General features: G+C 39.3%; 1 protein-coding gene and 1 long non-coding RNA gene across 2 annotated transcripts; one reads left to right on the top strand and one right to left on the bottom strand.

Moving 5' to 3' along the window:
• The first annotated feature begins 1,984 nt into the window (after positions 1–1,984).
• Positions 1,985–13,621, top strand: LOC118470363 (zinc finger protein 853-like). The gene is made up of 6 exons (XM_055008039.1): positions 1,985–2,067; positions 3,854–3,876; positions 9,826–9,896; positions 10,171–10,235; positions 10,388–10,565; positions 11,750–13,621. The coding sequence occupies exons 1-6, from the start codon at positions 1,985–1,987 to the stop codon at positions 12,461–12,463; spliced, it is 1,134 nt and encodes a 377-aa protein (XP_054864014.1). The 3' UTR covers positions 12,464–13,621.
• A 2,302-nt stretch (positions 13,622–15,923) lies between these two features.
• LOC111569325 (uncharacterized) lies at positions 15,924–19,603 on the bottom strand. The gene is made up of 3 exons (XR_002746213.2): positions 19,428–19,603; positions 18,646–18,742; positions 15,924–16,207 (listed from the first exon to the last, which is right to left on the bottom strand). It is a non-coding gene; the product is annotated as an uncharacterized LOC111569325 (long non-coding RNA).
• Between the last annotated feature and the right edge of the window lie 3,919 nt (positions 19,604–23,522).

A 23,522-nucleotide genomic window follows, 5' to 3' on the forward strand; every position in this document is an offset into this window, starting at 1 on the left:
CTGGATCTGTTCATGACTGGAGGATTTATCATGAGTCTAATGTGAGCAACAGACTGCAACGTGGGAAGCAGCCTAAAGATTTTTACAATATAATTCACTTGTCTCCCTCCTTTAATATACTCTAATGTATCCACTATACATTACAGGAGAGTTTGATGGTCTTCTGCTGGGTGACAGGGGTTACCATGCCAACCTAGTCTGATGACCTCATACCCTGACCCTGAACCAGGCCCCCAACAGAACTTCAACCAGGTTCACTGCAGGATGAGAGCCTGGGTGGAGATGACCATAGACCTGCTGAAAGCCTGTTTCCAGTGTCTACATCACCTCAGGGTGACTCCTGAGAGGCCTGTGATATTATTGTGGCATGTGTTGTTCTTCATAATATTACCACTATTAGAGGAGAGCAACACTCTGCCCTACAAACTGAAGACCCAGATGATGACCTCATCCACCTGCCAGCTATCCAGAACAGCAGAGCAGTCAGAAACACCATATGCAATAATCACTGCAGAGTTTAAGTCTCCATCATCACCACCACAGCAGTCAAATAAACACATGACATACATTTCATTTGGTCTTCTTTATTTCCTACAAATAAAAGAGCTGGTTTAGTTCATGTTCCAGTAGTTAACATAATTCACCTGTGACCTGCATCCACCTCTAACTTGTGCTCCAGTATTTCAATTTCCAGATCTGCCCTCCTAATCTGGTGGTCCAAGTACTGTATTTCTTTATCTGTTTTCTGGATTTTTCTCAGCAAGTGGATTTTGCATATTTGTTTTACTGGTAACTGGGAATACATAAAGGACATTAAATTATACAGTTGCACATGAATTCCATGGACTGAACCTCTGGTGTTTACTGAACATCCATCTCACTGTGTCAGTCTGTGCAGTGGAAGTTGAGGAAGCATCCTGCTGCTGTCCAGCCATGTTCTGTTAAAAAGGATGAGAATGTGCAATACTTCAGTGTAGGCTAAATGTCACACTCTATATTCCACCAGAATGTTCAGAAATGTGAATGGGAAGAGAACTATCAGTAACATACCTCTGTATGCCTTTCTGGATCCCCCTCTATGAAGGCAGCAGACACAGTTTCATCCTCTTCATCCTAAATGACTGATATGTTTCAGTGGACTTAAACTACCATTTGGCTAAATCTTTGGAGTATTGCCTACTTACAGTTACAAGGTCTGTTGTGGTGTGAAGGGGCTCCACCAGGCAGATAGTACCATCAGAATCTGTTGGGCCAAAAGAAAAAAAAAGACACAAAAGAGAAATAAATATTTGTATCAATATGCTTTAAAAATATGTATATATAAAGTGTTGCCAGACAGACAGTAGATGTCTGTCTGGCAACACGTTAACCATATATATGTATATATATATATATATATATATATATATATATATATATATATACATATATATATATACATATACATATATATATATATATATATATATATATATATATATATATATATATATATATATATATATATATATATATATACATATATACATATATTTATATATATATATTTCTGTTGGCTGAGTAGAAGTCTGTGTTAGTTTAAATAGGCTTAATTGTTTAACAGAACATGATATGGATGCAGACATTTAGGCTGTGTGTGGGATAAAACCACTGCACAGTCAAACAACCACTTAATATTTAGGCTACTTTACAATGTAAAACATGATCAAAATGAGGAAGCTCCATGAGATTATGCCGACTTCTTACCTGTTTTAAAAATGTTTTTATATTTCATCTTAAGCTTCTCCCCTGCAGGATTGCACCTAAATGAAATAACTTAATAGGCTACTATTCAAACAGTTTTCCTGTAATATTATTGTGATTGAAACTTACACATTGACCCAGGCAGCAATGTTCTCCCACACCGTCTCCCTCTCTTTTGCAGCTGCAGGTGTTGCACTTCTTTCTAAAAACGTGTTCAAACTCACAAAATAAGCACATTAAGATGTCCAATTCAAGTGGGGTGAAAAACGCAGCCCTCCACTTCCCCGTTGCCATGGTGACTCGTCGAATCATGGCTCCATTGATGTTGGCTTTTCAGAGTTGTGGTGCACGCGCTTAACTCCAGGTGAAACTACTCCGAGTTGATTAAACCAACTCAAATCAGATGTTCTGGAACTGGAAACTCAGTTTCCTGTCTCAGAGTTCAGGGTTACACTCAGAGTTTGTTGAACCTGCTTTGTGAAACGGACCCCTGGTGTTTTTTCAGTCTTTTTTTAAACAACAATTGAACAACCAATGACTACCTCAAGGAAAGTACAGAGAGATAAAACAAATCAACCTTTTGTGACTAGTAGCGACTAAGTTTTTATCATGACTTCAAGAAAACACGTGTCATTGGTTGGGATGCTTCAGTCATGTTTCATCGTGGATGAATTGCAGTGTTTTCATTGCTTCTTCAGCCAATGCCACAACTGGAATGCATGGCATGTTTATATGTCCTGAGCCAGACCATTTCTTACTGAACAACCTTGCAGTTTCAGATACGGAACTTCCTGGTAATGGAAATTCCCTGCCTCTGGGTCCAACAATCACATGAAGTGCAGCTGCAGTGGTGACTTACATAAACATGCAATAAAATAAAAAGGCATCAAAATGTGTCTTTTCAAGTCTCTGCTGTTCGGTTTGGATCCTCTCTAATGTGCATGACTCACTGAATCTGATGTTCATTTGAACATATTGACTCTATTGTGAAAAATGAAATGAATCTGCTGTCATACACTTTTGTCATGATTTTGTCAAGGAAATCGACAAGTCTTTACCCACAGTGAACACATCCACAAATCCGCCTTCAGTAATAGCAACTGTTCAACTCAATCTGCTTCATACAAGTGCCATATTTTGGCACTAAAACTACAAATCAGCATCCCTTAATGATACTTAAGTCGAAAAATCTTCCACTCAACCTGTCAAATGTAATTAAAGAGGTAACCAGATGTTTATCTCCTGTAACTCAAACAACAGCAATAGTGGATTTACAAGGTTTTCTATCATGTGTTTATGTTCTGGGCTGTAAATTATGTAAATCTGTATCTGTAACTGCTAGAAAATGTACTACCGGAACATAAAAACATCAACTGTAATGTATTTCTAATGTATATATAATTCTAAAATGTATGCTACACACATACCACCCACCTCTACATAAACACCAATCAAACAGCATCTTCAGAGATTATGAAATGAACTGTGTTACTGCAATGTCCGCTGCAGAAATGTCCCAAAATGTATTTTTAATCAGATCATTGCTGCTGGTTAACTGAGGGTCCTGCTGTTTATTTAATTATAACTGTGTGACCTAAAGAAAGGTACAACTGACCAATCTTATATAGAAAACATGGAATTATGCTGTCTGACGAGTAGCTTCAAAGAAAAGGTGTGGCTGATTCATTCCTCAAGTTTTACCCATGAGCACTTTTTCTTGGAGGTGTGCTCTATTTGTACTGTTTGTCATGTAATAAAGTCAATGTACTTCACGCCCTCAAACAAAGTAGTAAGTGCAACATAAAGAATGCTTCCCAGCCAGTTCATCTTCGGTAAAAGCACTGAATGTCTTGGTAACAATGACTTCCTGCTCAAGATTCCAACGCCTGAGCATTGTATGCTTACCTGAGTGGCTGGTAGCTTCAAAATGTGACCTTCAGCACTTCAAAAATTAGATTTGGATTCTCTCTAACAGTTAGGATCCATATTTATTCTTTATATAGACATTCCAATGCAAGGACTGAAGAAAAAACTGCTGTTAGAGACCAGAGCAGAATCACCACCGTAAACCTCAAAACCAGTGATATTATTTACTCTCCCATTTTCTGAGTTCGAACAGTAAAAAGCCACAAAATTCTGACCACTGAAGTGAATGACACTGATTATCTTTCATCATGGCTCCTGTTAGTGGGTTGGGCACATTAGGCAGCAAGTGAACAGTTTGTCCTCAGAACTGATGTTAGAAACAGGAAGAATGTTCAGGTCTAAGGATTTGAGCCAGTTTGACAAGACGACTGGGTCGGAGCATCTCCAGAACTGCAGCTCTTGTGGGGTGTTCCCAGTTTGCAGTGGTCAGGATCTATCAAAAGTGGTCCAAGGACGGAACAGTGGTGAACCAGCGACAGGGTCATGGACGGTCAAGACTTGTGGGGAAGAAAACCATGTGGTCCGATCCAACAGATGAGCTACTGTTGCTCAAACTGCTGAAGAAGTTAATGCTGGTTCTGATAGAAAGACGGCAGAATACACAGTGCATCAGCTTGTTGTGTAATGAGCTACATAGCTGCAGACCAGTCAGGGTGTCCATGCTGTCCCCTGTACACTGCTGAAAGACCAACAATAGACATCAGAACTGGACCACGGAGCAATGGAAGAAGGTGGACTGATGAATCACATTTTCTTTTACATCACGTGGATAGCTGGTAGCATCGCTTACCTGGGGAACACATGGCACCAGGATGCACTATGGGAAGAAGGCAAGCTGGCGGAGGCAGTGTGATGCTTTGGGTAATGTTCTGCTGGGTCCTGCCAACCATGTGGACATGTTACTTTGACATGAACCACCTACCTAAGCATTGTTGCAGACCATGTAGACCCTTTTATGGAAGCGGTATTACCCTGATAGCTGTGGCCTCTTCCAGCAGGATAATGCTCCGTGCCACAAAGCAAAAATGCTTGAGAAATGGTTTGAGGAGCACAACGACCAGTTTGAGGTGTTGACTTGGCCTCCAAATTCCCCAGATCTCAATCCAATCCAGCATCTGTGGATCTGCTGGATAAGCAAGTCTGATCCATGTAGGCCCCACCTCACAACTTCCAGGACTTAAAGAATCTGTTGCTAACTTCTTGGCACCAGAAAACACAGCACACCTTCAGGAGTTTAGTGGAGTCCAGACCTCAACGGGTCACCAACACAATTTTAGGCAGGTGATCAAAATGTTATTCCTGATCAGTGTATATATGTGCACACTATAGTAACATATATGTGCATGGGTACAATCCTGAATTTCTTTGCCTCTACTCTACCTGGAGGCCTCTCAGATCCTCAGAACAGCTGCTGTTGACTCTAATAGAAGATCGAGCTTTTGTCAACAAAAAGTTCATCATTTTTGTGAAAGATTTCAACATGTACATGTTTTAAATGGCTTTTAGTAGCTCTTAATGGTCTCAGTTTTCAGTATTTCATTTTTATTTTATTTGAGAATTTGATATTACAAGTTAGTGTCCTGCTTTGCCTCATTTTAGTATTTTACAGTATTTTGTTTTCTTCTACAACTTGATTTTTGCACATATTTTCTGCGACTGCCTGACTTATAACATGCACAACTTTATTCAGCTCAATGTGCTACTAAAATAAACTTGATTTGAGTTTTGAGGAGGGCCTCCTTTTGCTCTTAAACAGCAGGAAAGCAGAGGGGAGGAACCAAATGTAGGCAGAACCAAGCATTTCTCATCTGGATTATTCCATTTAAAATCATCAGGGACCTTCTGTTGACAGGCTTCAATTTGATTAACATTTTAAAATTATAGATCAAGTGTGTTTAAAATGGTGTCTGTGAAATTTTGACTGACATATCAAGTACTTTCTAAAATATTTCACTTTTAGGAATTATATTCACTTCTAATCAGAGATTATCTCGTCTACTTGGCTGGTTCAGATTCTGAATCAATGTCATGAGGAGAAATTATAAATGAAATTTTAGACTTTTTTATTCAATAGTTTTTGAGACTCTCAGTCAATCAGACTTTATGTAACATTTTTCATCCCAATGAAATGCAACATAAGGTGCTTTACGGATACAAAAATTTTAAAAAAGCAATAAAACAATATAAACAGGAACTGAGGAAATGCTGTCCAAGATAGCACAGAAAACACTGGATGAGATTAAATTAAATAAGAATGACAAAGAAATTGAATAAAATATGAGAGACAACAAAGCAGCATTCATGCCAGCATTGTCAGCATCAGTTCTAAGGAGTCTCTGGCTTTGGGCATATATACCATTTGGAAGGCTTGCCATGTTTAAGGCTACACTCCACATATGGTAGCAGGAATGTTAGTTCAGGATCCATCTGGACAGGAATACAACAATATAACCTTGTCATTCTTATGTTGTCAGCCAAACAGTTGCCTTCCATTCCTATGTTATCTTTTCCAAGTGTCTGTCTGTCTCAGGGTTATATTAGGTACTGAGTGAACACAAACAGGTTTGTGGAATTTGGGATGACTTGCCACTCATGAGAAAGTGAGTAATTTTTCCTTCACAAATGTAGACCTCATTTAACCTCATATACCATGTAATATTTACTGAACATGTTTGAATTCTCCGATCCTGTTGCATCTCATGCTTAACTTTCCATTTCATTTCACTAGAACTCTGTTATTTTTTTGTTTTTGTTGCTGTGTTTGTCATGACTGTCATTGATGCTGTGGGCAAAAGAAGGGAGTCGGCCCTGATGTCGGGCCAAGAAACTGCCAGGCTGAGAACTAATGTCTGTCGTGTGAACTGAACTCTATTCTGTGGTCTGACGTAGTTCATCAAGAAGATGCCGCAGCCTCTATTAAAAATGTATTCTGTTCTAGTCACGCCTTTAGACTTCATTCCATTCAAATATATGAAAACAAAAATAGATGTGAGCTGTCAGATGAAGTGAAAAGGTTTTTAGAATCACATTTCTGAATTGGACTCAACTGAAAACCATGAAATGATTTAAAAACCATCTACACCAGATAAAAGCAGATCATCTTGTTATATTACATTTTGGGTAAGTGCAGTTGTACACGTTTACATGTATATTTATATTGTGTTTGTTTGGTGTAATATTTGTGTTTTTAAAAATGTATTATTGCATTATATTTTTTAGAATACCCACTGTTGGGATACTAAAAGAAAAATATTTACACATTTTTATTTCATGATGATTTATAGCAATAACATTCATGATACAGTATATTTTAATAGTTGTGGTATGGTGTTGCAAAATCCTACTGAACTTGCTTTCAAAAACATTATTTTTCTTAATTATTAAAAATGTCTTTTGTTATTTCAGATAATTTTAATTTTAGTGATGTGGCACAAATGCACTGCAGAAACACAACATCATTTATTTAACATAACAGTTTTGTTTTCATCAGATTGTCATAATCACCATGTTTGCCCGCATTATAACAAATGTATATCTGAAATGAAAACTGCCAGTCACTGACATTTGTAAGTAAAAGTATATGTTTTAGGACATGGACTGTTGTCCATCTGACTGCAAAGGGCTGGAAATACTTCATTACTTAAAATCTATTAGGCATATTGAACTGTGTGCACTTGCATGCAATAAGTGGTACAAGAATATATATATATATACACACACACACACACACACACACACACACACACACACACACACACACACAGAATACACAGAAGCATTTTGAACACATAAAATAAAAAGACCACACTATTTACAATACATTTTGAATGCTGAATTTGTTTAGGCTATTTTTCTTGTTTTTAATGCAGTGTTTGTCCACTGGAAAAGAAAGCAAAATAATGATAATTGTACTTGTGGTGCCTTACAACAAGATATGTCTGCGATTTTGCAGATTCTCCAGAAGACAAAATGGGTGTGGGATTGGCGATAGCAGTTTTGCTGGTGCTGACAGGTGAGCTGAACAATGGCAAATCAACTGACTATTGAATATATTGACACAAAGAAACAAGACACATTCCGAATGACAAAGATCACTGTAGTTAAGATTGTCAGGTTTTAAGGGTCCAAGCTTTGGCAACATTTTTTTGCAATTTTCTTTATTTGAATACTGACACTGTGCTGTACATTAAATTGGAATATTGACATCACAATTTCATATATTTCACCAGATGTCGTGTGTGAGAAATTATTAATGTGATGCAACTATGGCTTAAAGCTAGGACTGACCAGTTTCAAAATGGCCTTTTCTATCTTTTTACAAAACCAGCACCAAGGGAAGATTTTGTGACATCAATGGCACAGGCAACAACCACAGTGGCCCTAAAAACCACAACTGGTGGAACAAAAGCAGCAGTCAGTCCAACAACAACTATTTCTATGACTGATGAAGGTTGCTCACCATCTGTGACTCTCAAAGCAACTTTAGAAGAACCATTTGTTGAAGAATTCACGAATAGAACCAGTCCAAGATTCAAGACTCTCGAGGCAGTAACGATTCACACCGTGAGTAAAATATTGAAGAAGATTCATTGAATGTTCCCTGTTGTTTTTCAGATTTTTTGAAAAAGCTATTTAATAACAAAAGTAAATTGGTATTTGCTTATTTCTCACAGTGCGATGGCATCTACGTGGCTCGATCTGGCTTCCTCTTCATCCGCACTCTGGTCATAGGGTTTAGGTAAGATGTTCCACTTTGGGGTCCAACTGATGTTCTTTGTCACAGTCACTGATGCTGCTGTGTTTTCAAATGAGCCATGACATGAAAGACACATTTATACATTGGCATGAGATTCCACTGTCCAATGAGAAATGTGCTTTCTTTCAATGCAGCCCAGCTACAGCCAACTGTAGAACAAGTAATACTGCAGCAGAGGTGAGGCTTCTTTTCAATCGCTCTGTGCCATCTGCACTACTTCCAACTTCTGATGACGTGGCACAAACCTTGGTGGACGCCATCCTTGATCCCAACAGTACCCTCAATGTCAGCATTGTTGTCAACTCTGTCCAAGTACTTGGTGAGTACAGTGTAGCTACACACTTGTCTTCACTTGGTGTTCAATCAGGGACTACATAGTACTTCATGCATGGTCCATCTGCGAGTGTCTGTGTCAAGATTTTGCAGTTGTTTTGCTTTAGTTTCCCACACCAAACTGTCCTCTTTCATCAACATATGGGAGGGCACTTGATGTAAATTTGTGATATTGATGGAGATCTGAATGTCCTTTGGAACGGACATGCCTCCATTTGTGTCCTTCTACAATGAAATGTAAATGTTGAACAGTGATCTCTGGCCTGTCCACAATGCCAGTGCTCTTGCTGTCCTTGCTATTGCTCAAACCTTTCCTGATCCCATGACAAACTCCTGTAATGACAAATAGTTTTCATTCTTCATTGGGCCAACAGAAAGTTTAGCTGAATAAAAAAGTGTGAAAAGGATAGAAGATGAAGGACATGTATATGAGATAATATGTTGACCTTAACCTGTCATGGCTGCTTGCGCTAGGAGGGAAAGTATGTGGCTGTTTCATACTGTAGTGAGCCAAGGAGTCACTGACTCAGTCACCGAGTAGCTCCATGGTCACTGGTAAGGAGAATTGCTGGGATTTAGCAAGCAACGGGCCATCATGACAAGGACTCTTGTCACACCAAATAGTCTCTATTCAGAGCTGGTGTAATAAAGACGTGCTGTGGTCTATTCAAACTATGCTCCTGTCATCTCATGGGCATATATGTGTCTGATAAATACTTGGGGCCCACTCATACATGCCAGATGATGTGCCTATTGACCAACATGGCCACATCAGTACAAGACAAATTCCCACTAAAGTCATTTCATGATGGGGATTATTGATTGGAGACTTTGCCCATTGCTGAGCTTGGATAAATGTTGCAACCCTGACAAACTATCCTCTGTCCATAAGACATCTGTCCAACGGCAGATGTGAAGGGTGGAATCAAGATGGGGCTTGTGCACATTAAGGATGTGACACCAAACAGTTAAACAGAAATTCATGATCGGCCCCCATCCCAATCTCTGAAATGGGACAGGGACATCCTTCATGTTTTTTGATCCACATGTTTGTTCCGGCTACCCACTGCAGGAGCTACATTCCCTGGAGCAACAGCAACTGCTGGATCAACAGCAACGGGCGCATCGACAGCAACTGGTAGAACAGCAGCAGCAGCAGTCAATGCAACAACAAGTGTTCCTTCTATTACTGAGGTTCCTCCACCGTCGGTGGATCTGCGAGCAACACTGGAAGAAGCGTTTGTACCACAATTCATGAACAGCAGCAGTGAAGAATTCAGGAGGCTTGAGGCAACAGTCACACGATTGGTAAGGACAATGCTTCGGTGATTGTTTTCAATGCTTCATTTCATTTCTAATTGACATTCCCAGACCAACCTACTTTTATCTTGCTGTCTGCTCGCTTCCCACAGTGCGACAGCATCTACATGGCTCGATTTGGCTTCCTCTTCATCCGCACTCTGGTCATAGGGTTTAGGTAAGATGTTCCATTTTGGGGTCCAACTGATGTTCTTTGTCACAGTCACTGATGCTGCTGTGTTTTCAAATGAGCCATGACATGAAAGACACATTTATACATTAGCATGAGATTCCACTGTCCAATGACAAATGTGCTTTCTTTCAATGCAGCTCAGCTCCAGGCAACACTGGCACAATTAATACTGCAGCAGAGGTGAGGCTTCTTTTCAACAGCTCTGTGCCACCCGCACTACTTCCAACTTCTGATGACGTGGCACAAACCTTGGTGGACGCCATCCTCGATACCAACTGTACCCTCAATGTCAGCATTGTCGTCAACTCTGTCCAAGTACTTGGTGAGTAAAGTGTAGCTACACACTTGTTTTGAGTTGGTGTTCAATCAGGGACTACATAGTACTTCATGCATGGTCCATCTGCGAGTGTCTGTGTCAAGATTTTGCAGTTCTTTTGCTTTAGTTAACCACAACAAACTGTCCTCTTTCATCAGCAAACTTGAGCTGGTATTCAATCAAGCAATACATAATATTTCATTTGTCTTTCAGCTGCAATTGTGTAACACATCTTTGCATGCATTTCTTTGGCTTTTCAATATGAACAATCAAGGTTTCCCCAAAAAGTAAGCAGTTACTTCATCAGAATCATTTCATTCCGATTGAGATATTAATTTTATCTGTAAAGTACGTTATGTGTTTAGCTTCCTTGCTCAATTAAGGTTGGTGTTTCAATTTGGCCCTTTGCCTCTTAGCGACACTGCTGCTTCCCTTTCACCAGTTACTTCTGAAACCTGTACTGATCCCATGACAAACTGCTGCAATTAACAAATAAGCTGCTCACGTAATTAAAATAGCAGGAAGTCCAGTTTCACAAACATCACTAAGAGTACTTTACATGTCACTTCCCACATGCAGTGTACTGTAAATCCTTCTTTCCCTCTCAAAATGTTTACTGCAGGATCTACAATACCAGGATCAACAACAACCACTCATATATCTACAACAAATGGAAGGACAACATCTGATGGGTCAACAAGTGGAGTAGCTACAAGAACATTATTATCAACAACAGGTGGAACAACTACAGTAACTGCTGGATCAACAACAAGTAGAACAACTGCAATAGTGGGTGGATCAAAAAGTAGAACAACTGCAATAATGGCTGGATCAACAACAAGTAGAACAACTACAACTGCTGGATCAACAACAACAGGCAGAAAAACTACAAGAACTGCTGGATCAACAACAACAAGCAGAACTACAACAATGGCTGGATCAACAATAACAAGTAGAACCACTACAACAACTGCTGGATCAACAACAACAGGCAGAAAAACTACAGGAACTGCTGGATCAACAACAACAGGCAGAAAAACTACAGGAACTGCTGGATCAACAACAACTGGCAGAAAAACCACAAGAACTGCTGGATCAACAACAACAAGCAGAACTACAACAATGGCTGGATCAACAATAACAAGTAGAACCACTACAACAACTGCTGGATCAACAACAACAGGCAGAAAAATTACAGGAACTGCTGGATCAACAACAACTGGCAGAAAAACCACAGGAACTGCTGGATCAACAACAAGTAGGACAACTAGAGCAATGGCTGGATCAACAACAACTGGCAGAGCAACTACAAGAACTGCTGGATCAACAACAACAGCCAGAAAAACTACAGGAACTGCTGGATCAACAACAACAAGTAGGACAACTACAGCAATGGCTGGATCAACAACAACAGGCAGAACAACTACAAGAACTGCTGGATCAACAACAACAGCCAGAAAAACTACAGGAACTGCTGGATCAACAACAACAAGTAGGACAACTACAGCAATGGCTGGATCAACAGCAACAAGTAGAACAACTACAACAACTGCTGGATCAACAACAACAGGCAGAAAAACTACAGGAACTGCTGGATCAACAACAACTGGCAGAAAAATTACAGGAACTGCTGGATCAACAACAACAGGCAGAAAAACTACAGGAACTGCTGGATCAACAAGAAGGACAACTACAGCAACGGCTGGATCAACAACAACAGGCAGAAAAACTACAGGAACTGCTGGATCAACAACAACAAGTAGGACAACTACAGCAACGGCTGGATCAACAGCAACAAGTAGAACAACTACAACAACTGCTGGATCAACAACAACAGCTGTTGGGAATATTTCTATCACATTTAATCAATATCCTATCACATTCAATCTACAATTAATTTCATTAATCATAGCTCATGCAATCATCATTTAATCACAACTTACCTTATCATATAATCAAATTATATTATAGTGCTATTGCTTATAATGAATTTATGTTAACCGTGCAAGTATATGAATTGCTAGTGTGCTCATAATGTGTTACCTAAGCCTTGACCTCTCACACATAAACTGAAGACAGCTTAAGACAAATGGTTTCAATGTTTGTGCAGATGTCAGATACTTTTGGTGGAAAAGTACCCCACGCTAACCGTCAGGTACCACTTCACTGCAATAGAGATCTTAAAGGAACATGGGGATCTGACAGGTGTCACTTATAGAAATAGATATGCTGAAGTGGTAAATGGTCCAATTCAAGGAACAGTGAAGTCGCTTCATTTCAGAGAAAAATTGGCTCGGAGTATCTGCACTAATTCACGTAGGCACTGGGGTCTATGAGAGGTCAAAAGAATCACACATAAAGAACAATGCTCAAAGATATCTAATTGTGAGATATCTTAAAAAGAAAGAAACTAAAGAAACATTGCGATAGGATATAATGCTTAAGGATAATTGATATATAACACTTAAAGAGACCAAATTCAACAATATTCCAAATAACAGTCAAAAGGAGATAAAACAAAGAGAATACTGTGTATTGATAGACTAATGAATCTGCCTTATCAGTGGTTGAATAATTAAATAAGCTATATTTTATCATTTAAATCTAGGATGAACAAGCCAGTTGATGAAAACTTAAAGCTTGAGCACAGTCAGACAAAGAAAAGCTCATCCTTGTGCAAGAGGCAGGAAGCCACACCTAAGTTACCTGTATAACCTAAAACTCACACACACACACACACACACACACACACACACACACACACACACACACACACACACACACACACACACACACACACACACACACACACACACACACACACACACACACACACACACACACACACACACACACACACACACACACACACACACACACACAAGTACTCTGATTACAGGATGAAGGCGACTCGGATTGGATGAAGACGGATGACAAAAAAGAAAGTTTCAAGTCTAAACCACGGAACTTCCCAACTATAGACCAATCAGACAGCAGCACATTTCCATATAAAAACCTCTGTATAGTGCTAAGACAGGCATTCTCCCTTGTGAACAGCTGGATGCAGAAATTCTCTTAGATTAGTTAACTGCTGTTAGCTAGATCAAGTGAGAATCTGTATGCATACATCTCTGATTATCCAATGCTTACTAAATATTCTTAAATGAATATTTCTGCTTATTGAGTCTTCTTTGCATCAGAGTCATTCCTCAGTAGCAATTAATGAACTCGCTTCGACACAGGCAGGAGAACTGCAACAACGGCTGCATCAACAACAACAGGCAGAAGAACTGCAACAACAGCTGCATCAACAACAACAGGCAGAGCAACTACAACAACAGCTGCATCAACAACAACAGGCAAAGCAACTACAACAACAGCTGCATCAACAACAACAGGCAGAGCAACTACAACAACAGTTGCATCAACAACAACAGGCAGAGCAACTGCAACAACAGCTGCATCAACAACAACAGGCAGAGCAACTACAACAACAGCTGCATCAACAACAACAGGCAAAGCAACTACAACAACAGCTGCATCAACAACAACAGGCTAAGCAACTACAACAACAGCTGCATCAACAACAACAGGCAAAGCAACTACAACAACAGCTGCATCAACAACAACAGGCAGAGCAACTACAACAACAGCTGCATCAACAACAACAGGCAAAGCAACTACAACAACAGCTGCATCAACAACAACAGGCAGAGCAACTACAACAACAGCTGCATCAACAACAACAGGCAGAGCAACTACAACAACAGCTGCATCAACAACAACAGGCAAAGCAACTACAACAACAGCTGCATCAACAACAACAGGCAGAGCAACTACAACAACAGCTGCATCAACAACAACAGGCAGAGCAACTACAACAACAGCTGCATCAACAACAACAGGCAAAGCAACTACAACAACAGCTGCATCAACAACAACAGGCAGAGCAACTACAACAACGGCTGCATCAACAACAACAGGCTAAGCAACTACAACAACAGCTGCATCAACAACAACAGGCAGAGCAACTACAACAACAGCTGCATCAACAACAACAGGCAGAGCAACTACAACGGCGGCATCAACAACAACTGGTCCAACAACTACAACAACAGCTGCATCAATAACAGGCAGAGCAACTACAATGGTGGCATCAACAACAACAGGCAGAGCAACTTCAACAACAGCTGCATCAACAACAACAGGCAGAGCAACTTCAACAACAGCTGCATCAACAACAACAGGCAGAGCAACTACAACAACAGGCAGAACAACTGCAATGGCAGCATCAACAAGTATAACTACAGCAATGGCTGCATCAACAACAACTGGTGCAACAACTACAACAGTGGCCTGGATTAACAACATCTGGTGGAACAATTACAGCAACTATTCAGTCAACAACTGCTGGATCAACAACAACAAGTGCATCAACTGTAATTAGTGGAACCACAGCAGCAGTCACTGCAACAACTATTTCTACTACCACTGAGGTTCCTGCACCAGCTCTGGTTCTTGGAGCAACTTTAGAAGAACCATTTTGTCGAAGAATATAGTGATAGAAACAGTGAACCATTTAGAAGGCTTGAGACAGTTGTCATACGAGCAGTGAGTCCAGTGTTTAAATAAAATTTTAAAGTTTTGCTGTCCTTATTCAATTTGAAGAAATCTATTTTTAGGATGTCACTGTGACATGTTAAACATCAATTCAGTGTTCAGGTCTGTGGCCTGTTAATGTTGTTCTGGTTTTTTTGTGTTGTTTGATGCTCTGTTTCTATCCTTGTGTGGTTGGTTGATTTTCTTCACATATTTGTTCACATATTGCATGTATTCTGTTAATAAAAGAAGGAAACAATGTGCACCATATTCATTGGACGAGCCATCACATCTTAACACCGAAATGTCTGCTCACTGTGTTTGGAACAGTAGCCCTTTTGTTAGCTTAGCTGCAGTTCAGGGTTTAGGATGAGTTGGATCCCTATTAACGGCAGTATGAGCTGTACTGGTGCTTTGATATGAAATTTTTTGAGCTTGTGGAGCCACGATACACCCAACCCTCTCCACATGACATTTCAGATAGTGTCCTACCAAGCATTACATGAAGCTTCCTGACTGCTTACATCACATTAAGTGCCAGCTTGGATGTAGAAGCAGCTATTCAGTTGTAAACAAATACACTGAATTGATTTCAATAACTCTAATATACTTCAAGTATATTATTATCAAGGAAAATGGCATCAGATGGAGACAAAACATTAGAAAATACTAAATATTAAGCAACTCAGATCAAATAGGAGACAGAAAAAAAGCCTTGACCATCTACAGAAAATATTAAAACACATTGACAGGTTTTTCTCTGAAATTCTCTGCTTTGTTTATTTGCTGTGGAGGAAAATTGGTTTAAGATTTTTAGCACTTTTGTTAATGAGAAAGAAGACCATTTAATAGAACCTGACATTGAGGAAATAATACTGAAGAAACCATTCAGTTCAGAAGTGCTCTCTGTGATGTTGGAGATATTTCTTTAGATGTGGAATTCTGCCTCCGATATCCTCACATGTGGTGACCAACAATTCAGACTGGTCATGAAGCAACAAGTCCAGATTTCTCTGTCATCAGTCAGAATAAGTTCATAGATCTGGAGAGTTAAAAAAAAAAAAAAAAAAAAATCACTGGAGTCCCAACAGAACCGCAACTACTCACAATGTTAACATTCATATGTGGAACTTTTGGAGTCAAACTCTGATATTAAATATTGAAACCACGTGCCATAGAAGGGTCCTTTATGAATTCATACTCATGCAGACTAATTGCTCATGCATTAACTCATATGCAAGATAGGCTAATTGAAAAAACTGTTGGATAGGTTGTTTTGTATTCATCTGTATACTAATGATTCTGGCTATGGAACAAGGAAAGGGATGTGATGTTCCGAGATTAAAGTCACACATTTCCAAGAAAAAGACTTCTCTGTATTCTCTGAATAAAAGGACACCATTGTAAACACTATAGGATTTTTTCTTGTATCACTACAATCTCAAAGAATATTTCTTCTTTTTTTCTTCTCAGAAGACAGTAACTTTTGTCATGGAAATTATGAGCTTTTTCTCCACATTGGTCCTAATACATGTTAAGACATGACTGTTTCCAAATGCCTCCTTGAAACAAAAATTAAAGGTTTTCTTAAAGCAGATGATGCAACATAGCAAACTAGCTAATGAACTAATTCAAAACTTTGCTTTGACACTGATCTATATAACGTTTAGCATGCTTCCTTTTGCTTTATTAATTGTTTCTCTCATCCACCTCAATCCCATAGACCTTGATGGAGATTATGTTTTTTAGCTGAGGTTCAGGAGCAGGACCACACCTCAATCACTCACTTCCTGTCGTACTTCTACACACGGGTCATTCCAGGCTTGGAGGACATTTGCGCTTCAAAATTTTTGAAAAATAAACCTTCACTGTTACAGTTTTCTGCTCCATATTCATCAATAATAGGTAATAAACTATCCAAAGCTTGATTGGCTCAGTTTACACATCAAAGGTACCATTTCTATTCCATGTTTTATTTGTTGTTTGTTAACCCTACTCTAATCACAGTAACAGGGTTGCTAATCCATGCTAATGTTAGCTTTTTCTCAGCAGTAGAAGCTAGATATTTAGCTGCTGTTACTGCTGACCAAGAGGACAAACTGACTGATGGAAAACAGTCCAAAGAATCAGTCTGATCCTGATAATATGAGGTAGAGGGAGACATTCAATCAAGGCTGACAATGTTATGAAAATATGAAAAATAGAAGAGACGACACAGCTTTGTTCTACACATTCTTTAGGAAAACTGTTATGATGTAAAAGACAAAAAACACAGAAAATTACAAAAACAAGACACAAAATGACATAAACAAGACAAAATGACATAAACAAGACAAAATGACATAAACAAGACACAAAATGACAAAAGAAAGACAAAATTACAGAAATGAGACACAAAATGACAAAAACAAGACATAAAATGACAGAAATGAGACACAAAAGGACAAACCAGACACAAAATGACAGAAACGAGACACAAAATGACAGAAACGAGACACAAAATGACAGAAACTAGACACAAAATGAAAGAAATGAGGCACAAAATGACAAAAGAAAGACAAAATTACAGAAATGAGACACAAAATGACAAAAACAAGACACAAAATGACAAACGTCATCAACAGGTTCTGATAATATTACATCTGCACAATGATGACCGTGTCAATCCAGGTGCCAGTGACTTTAATTGCACATAAACATTCTGCAAATACAGCAGAAATACAGTTTCTGATGAGGAATGGCTCTCTTTGCTACCATCTTGACTCCCCTGTCTTTATGACTGGACTTACTTCCTGTACGGCAGGATAACAGCACCAGTCTCACATTACAAAGCCAATACTGACTCCTACTGACGAAAATGGGTATCGCCCTACAACTGGTAAGCTTTCCTTGTTTTCAGTAGTGACTCAACACCTTTCAAATTCTATTAATATGAAAAATAATAGTGGTGGGACCAAACTAATTAGAAGAACTACCAATTCTGGACATCATATGAACTATTACGGGGTCCAGGGTGCTACATTAGCATGTTGTGGGACACACATTCCATGTATAATATTTATTATTTAAAATATTCTATTACAAGAGACATCAATGAAAAAAATTATACCAAAAAAGGAGATTTAAATTTAATTTCACAACTGTGATTTGAGATTCAATTTGGTCTTCAGGGGGGTGGGACAAGAAAATGGCATTTTAGGGGGAACTCTAGACTTACTTGGTATTTTTAAAAATATTCTCAAACATTCTTTTCTCCTCATTTTTTTATTTTTTAGATTTGGTCTCAGGACAAGTAAATTTACACAACAACTACGTGTCTCAGTATTTTGTACATGGATTATTTGAAATTTGATGGGAGGGACGTAAAATGTCCTCCACTTCTGGAATGACCCAGGTACCACTCTGAAGTCCATGTGTTTGTTCTGGCTTCTTGTGTGTCACTCAGCCTCTGCCAGTCTGAAAGTTTTAGAAAACTCTTACTTGCCAACAACCGCTCATCCATCAGCCCTCCATGAGGAAACATTCACCCCGGCTCTAGCTCTCCTCCACGCTGATCAGCTTAATCCACAATGACAACCTGGAAGTGAGGAGATCAGCATCACTCCAGGAACTCCACTAAACGGTGTTCCAGATTACCTGGTGATGTTCAGTGAGCGAGGCAGCTGTTACTACGGTGATACAGATCACAGGGGACTGTACCAGTTCACTATGGTAGATCTACACCACATTAACTTGTGACAGTCTGTGGCTTCAGCTCGATGGTCAGACAGAAACAGCACGAGAAGAACTGCTACTGTTTTCAAAGATTACAGCAATTAAACAGTTGGATCTGAGTCGTTTTACTTTTAAACACATTTTAAGTAAAACAATGACATTCTATAAACCATCTGAGCACATTTTAACCAGGGATTTCTCATTCCTGCCTTCAGAAGGCTATGCTTCATTTGATTTTTTTTCCTCGTTATTCTGGATTTATTTATTGTACTGGAACAAAACAAGTTACTCAACATTGTATTTTATTAATTTGTTACGGGGAGACTGGAGAACCCAAGCACAGACACAGAAACTGGCAGACAAGTAAATAAAGGAAAGAGTTTTATTAAACCAGATAACTAAACCAATACATAAATGGAGAACCAAACTGGGAGGACAGAACTAAAGCAAACTACTCACAACTCTACAAACCAACACTAAGAATGAACAAATGGACGTCTACAAAACTAAAGTGAATTAACAAAACTAAGCTAAAGAGGGGTACTCACAAGATGGGGGAACTGACAACAGAGAGGGAAGATGGAGACGAGACAGGAAAAACTGTCTGGAGACTGAAGCAGGGCTGCTGAGAATCTAGGAGGAGAACTGAGTCCATGTGGGAAAATCCAGGAGGTGGAAAACAGAGAACAAAGGTGGAGAAGCAGAGTCCATGTGGAAACTGAATCTATGATCTGATGGGGACTGAGTGAAAGCACAGGGCTTTAATAGGTGGAGAACAGGTGAACAGAGTGAAGTGATTACTGCAGCTGATGTGCATTACTGCAATCAGTAAAGTGCAGGTAGGTGAGTGAGACAAGGAAGACAGACAGACAGATGCAGAGACCAACAGACACAAACAGAGGGAGCCAGAGAGACAAGACAAGGACAGAGAGACAACAGGAAGAGAGAAGACAAACAGAGAGAAATACAAAAGAGACAGATGACAAAGACAGGAGGAAGAAGGGAGAAGAAAGAGAAAGAAAGGCAGGAACTAGAGCAGGATCATAACAGAATGTATTTTATTCAGTGAATCAGTGCATTGTAAATACAATGCACTGATTCTGTAGAAAACAAAATTGAAGGTATTGAGATCATTTGTAAACATGTTCAACAATAATAAAGAGACATGAGAACATTAATGTTAATAAACCTAAATTCAGCACACACCTATACTAGTGTCAGCTATTGCTTAGTAACACAATCTCACAATTCAAGACATGCAAAACAATAAAATAAGAATTTGTATGAATAAATAAAACTAAACATGCCCTTGTGTGGTTGCATGCATATGCATGTAATCCTATGAAGGTAAATACTTTTAACCACAAAATCTGACACTATTAGGAAAACACAAATGGTCTGATTAGACATGTTCAAGTAACACTTGTACATAGTTCTAATTTCCTCAAGTGTTCCAAATTTTAGGAACACTTGAGGAAATTGATGCACACAGGTGGAGAGAACTGGGTCTGGAGCTCATGTCTCTATAGAAGGTTGATTAACCATCACACTACTGAGGGTTTAGTGAGAACAAACATGACAAACTTCTACTGCTGGTTTGAACATGAATATCATGTGAATTTTGCTAAATTGCTGCATTTCATATTCAGTCCTTTTTGAACTGCTGTTCTGTTAAAATTTTAATGTTAGTAAATCTGAATAACGGGCTGCACAGTGGCGTAGTGGTTAGCACTTTCGCCTTGCAGCGAGAAGATCCCTGGTTCGCGTCCCGGCTTTCCCGGGATCTTTCTGCATGGAGTTTGCATGTTCTCCCTGTGCATGCGTGGGTTCTCTCCGGGTACTCCGGCTTCCTCCCACAGTCCAAAAATATGCTGAGGTTAATTGATTACTCTAAATTGCCCGTAGGTGTGAATGTGTGAGTGATTGTTTGTCTATATATGTAGCCCTGCGACAGACTGGTGACCTGTCTAGGGTGTCCCCTGCCTTCGCCCGAGTCAGCTGGGATAGACTCCAGCCCCCCCCCATGACCCTAGTGAGGAATAAGCGGTGTATAGATAATGGATGGATGGATAAATCTGAATAACCCAGTACAGTGTCAACTTGTCAATACTGCATCAATATATCAATGTTATACTTCCACATTAGGTTCTGTCTTCTTCATGTATAAATAAGGTGGACAGCATGTGCTGGTCTCCTGTCTCCACTGCTTTAACATGCTTTAACAGTAATCAGAGCGACCACAGCACTTGCATAGTTTCTTTCATGTAGCCCGACAACCTAGAGTTGTAAAATAATAAAAAAAACTCTTATTTTCAGATAATTTTGTCTAGACCAAAATGAATAAAACAGCAGAAATCTCATTTTATAGACAAAGTTGTCGCACTGTTTATCTGGTGGTTAGTAGGTAAGGGCTCCTGAAAAGCCACGCCTACGAGACACCTGACTTAGAAGTGCTGCTATCACCACTTAATCAGTTCATCTTGAACAGCGGGTCGCACGTCCAAACTGCTCATCCAATCCAAAACAGAGCTACTCCTCCGTCATGATTGGTCGTCGCATGCTGCTTGTGTTGCGGCACGTCGTCTCGCAACTCATTTGCATCAAGTCGTTTCATTTCTACTTCATGCAAATTTCCATCGTGAAACTTTCTGAACTAAAACCAGGGCAGATTCAGCAGCTTATTTCTCAGATGCTTTCAGAAATACTTTTAGCAAGAGATGGGCCAACTGCAGTGTTGCCAACTCCTCAATAAGAAAAGTAGCTATTGGCTGTCCTAAAAGTCGCTAGAAGTCACTAAATGACGTCATCGCCTAATTTGCATAATTTTCGTTTGCATATATTTGTAATATAATGTAACAATAATGCTGTGGGAGAGACAAAAAGTGAGTACAAACGACCCGAAATATGTTTTTGAACCAGAGGTTGTGTGAGTCGAATGCAGTGATTTATTTTATTATGACAGTAAAAACATTTTCATTTCTATCCGTCTCTAAGCAGGACGGGATGTGCAGCGGTTTTGCTCATGCGTGATTCATGTACCGTCTGGACCGATGATGTGGGTCTCCTCCAATCAGACAGAGGAACTGCTGCAGGTCACTAGACTGACCACCTGTGATGCTTTGGGATAGGGAGGAGCTCACAGCGCCACCTGCTGTTCGTTGAGGACAGTAACTGCAGAACGATCCGAGCTTTCATGTCAGAGTCTCCAAAACGTCAGAAAAAGTCGCTAGATTTGTCGCTAGTCGCTTTTGACAAAAAAAAAGTCGCCAGGAGACTTTGGAAAGTTGCCAGATTTGGCGAGAAAGTCACCAAGTTGGCAACACTGGTGAACTGCTGTGTGTCAAATAAAAGTGTTGCAGCTTGTATAAAGCGACAATTGTCATGTAACTGATGATGTCTGAAGCTTTGGACGTCACTGGTGCTTTTCAAAGCATTTCATTAGTTTACAGCTGGAACGTTTTGGCACTTTACTATGTTTCACATGATGCATCAGTGACACTCAAAGATATGGGTTTTCAGACAGGAGTTTTTATGATGGGAGTTATGGTAACGTGTTTCTAAAAATGATCAGTGCCTTACCAGCTGCTTCCAATGATGATCACAGTTAGTTTACCTTCATTCATTCATTCATTCATTCATTCATTCCTTCATTCTTTCAGATTGTCAGTCATTCAGTCTGTTGTTTGTTACATCATTGTTGTTTATTGTGTGCTCGTAGCATTAATTAATAAATGATTGTGTATGATTATCATCGGTTCTACTGTGTATTACTTTACTTGGGACCTCAAGGTCAGTGAAATCAGAGTTCACAACTGATCGATACAAATACATATAAATAATTACTAATATTCTATCTGGGATGTTCTAAATTAATTTCCCAATTATCTGGTGGTGCCCCTGAAAAATGAGTGTGATTTTAATGGTAAATGCTAGTTTCTACAGTAGTCAAATAGCCAAGCCAGTAACCCAACAGGAAGTCAGCTATTTTAATAAATGTGCTATAATTTTTCTCATTTACAGATGTTGCAGTTTAACAAACTCCAACATAATGAACCCAATCAACATCAAAGACTTTTGTGAAGATAAACTGTGAAGCGTTTCTGTCTTCATTGAACGATCTGTCTGTGACAGCAACTGCAGAATTTGGTGTATTGCCATGAATAAGGAAGGTGTTGTAACTTCAATGTACACTGACAAATGTTGCCCTCAGTCTCTTATGTTTGATAAGAGTCCATATGTATATACATCGAGTCATCAATTTATGTCATGTGCTGACAACAGGAAGTCAGCCTCACACAACAAACAACAAGCAACATGACATACGACTGACAACAGAAGTGAGTACTGTTGCTGTTTAACTGAGAGTCCTGCTGTTTATTCTATTTTATTTTTAAACAATATCCAACAGACAATCAGTCACCTCAAGAAAAAGGCAGAAAGCTACAAATCAATCTTGTCTGGCTAGTAGCTATTAAGAAAATGTGTGACTGATACATTTGGTAAATTTTACTCACAACTTCAATGTGTGTCCCATTCTCGACCCTAAATTGCCGTCTAAGCTAACAACAGAGCGACTGCTCCATGAGTTGGAAGTAGAAGGAACTACCAGGGAAACAATACTTTTGAAGCCATTCAGAGGAGAC

This window comes from Amphiprion ocellaris, chromosome 23 (genome assembly GCF_022539595.1).
Source record: "Amphiprion ocellaris isolate individual 3 ecotype Okinawa chromosome 23, ASM2253959v1, whole genome shotgun sequence".
Classification (NCBI taxonomy): domain Eukaryota; kingdom Metazoa; phylum Chordata; class Actinopteri; family Pomacentridae; genus Amphiprion; species Amphiprion ocellaris.

What these genes read in the sequence shown, in the direction of transcription:
- LOC118470363 (XM_055008039.1), top strand. Translation starts at nt 1,985, where the DNA reads ATGTCCAATTCAAGTGGGGTGAAAAACGCAGCCCTCCACTTCCCCGTT. An exon ending in GAACAGTAAAAAGCCACAAA is followed by an intron (nt 3,877 to 9,825) that starts ATTCTGACCACT and finishes CCGGCTACCCAC; the next exon opens with TGCAGGAGCTACATTCCCTG. An exon ending in ACTCTGGTCATAGGGTTTAG is followed by an intron (nt 10,236 to 10,387) that starts GTAAGATGTTCC and finishes CTTTCAATGCAG; the next exon opens with CTCAGCTCCAGGCAACACTG.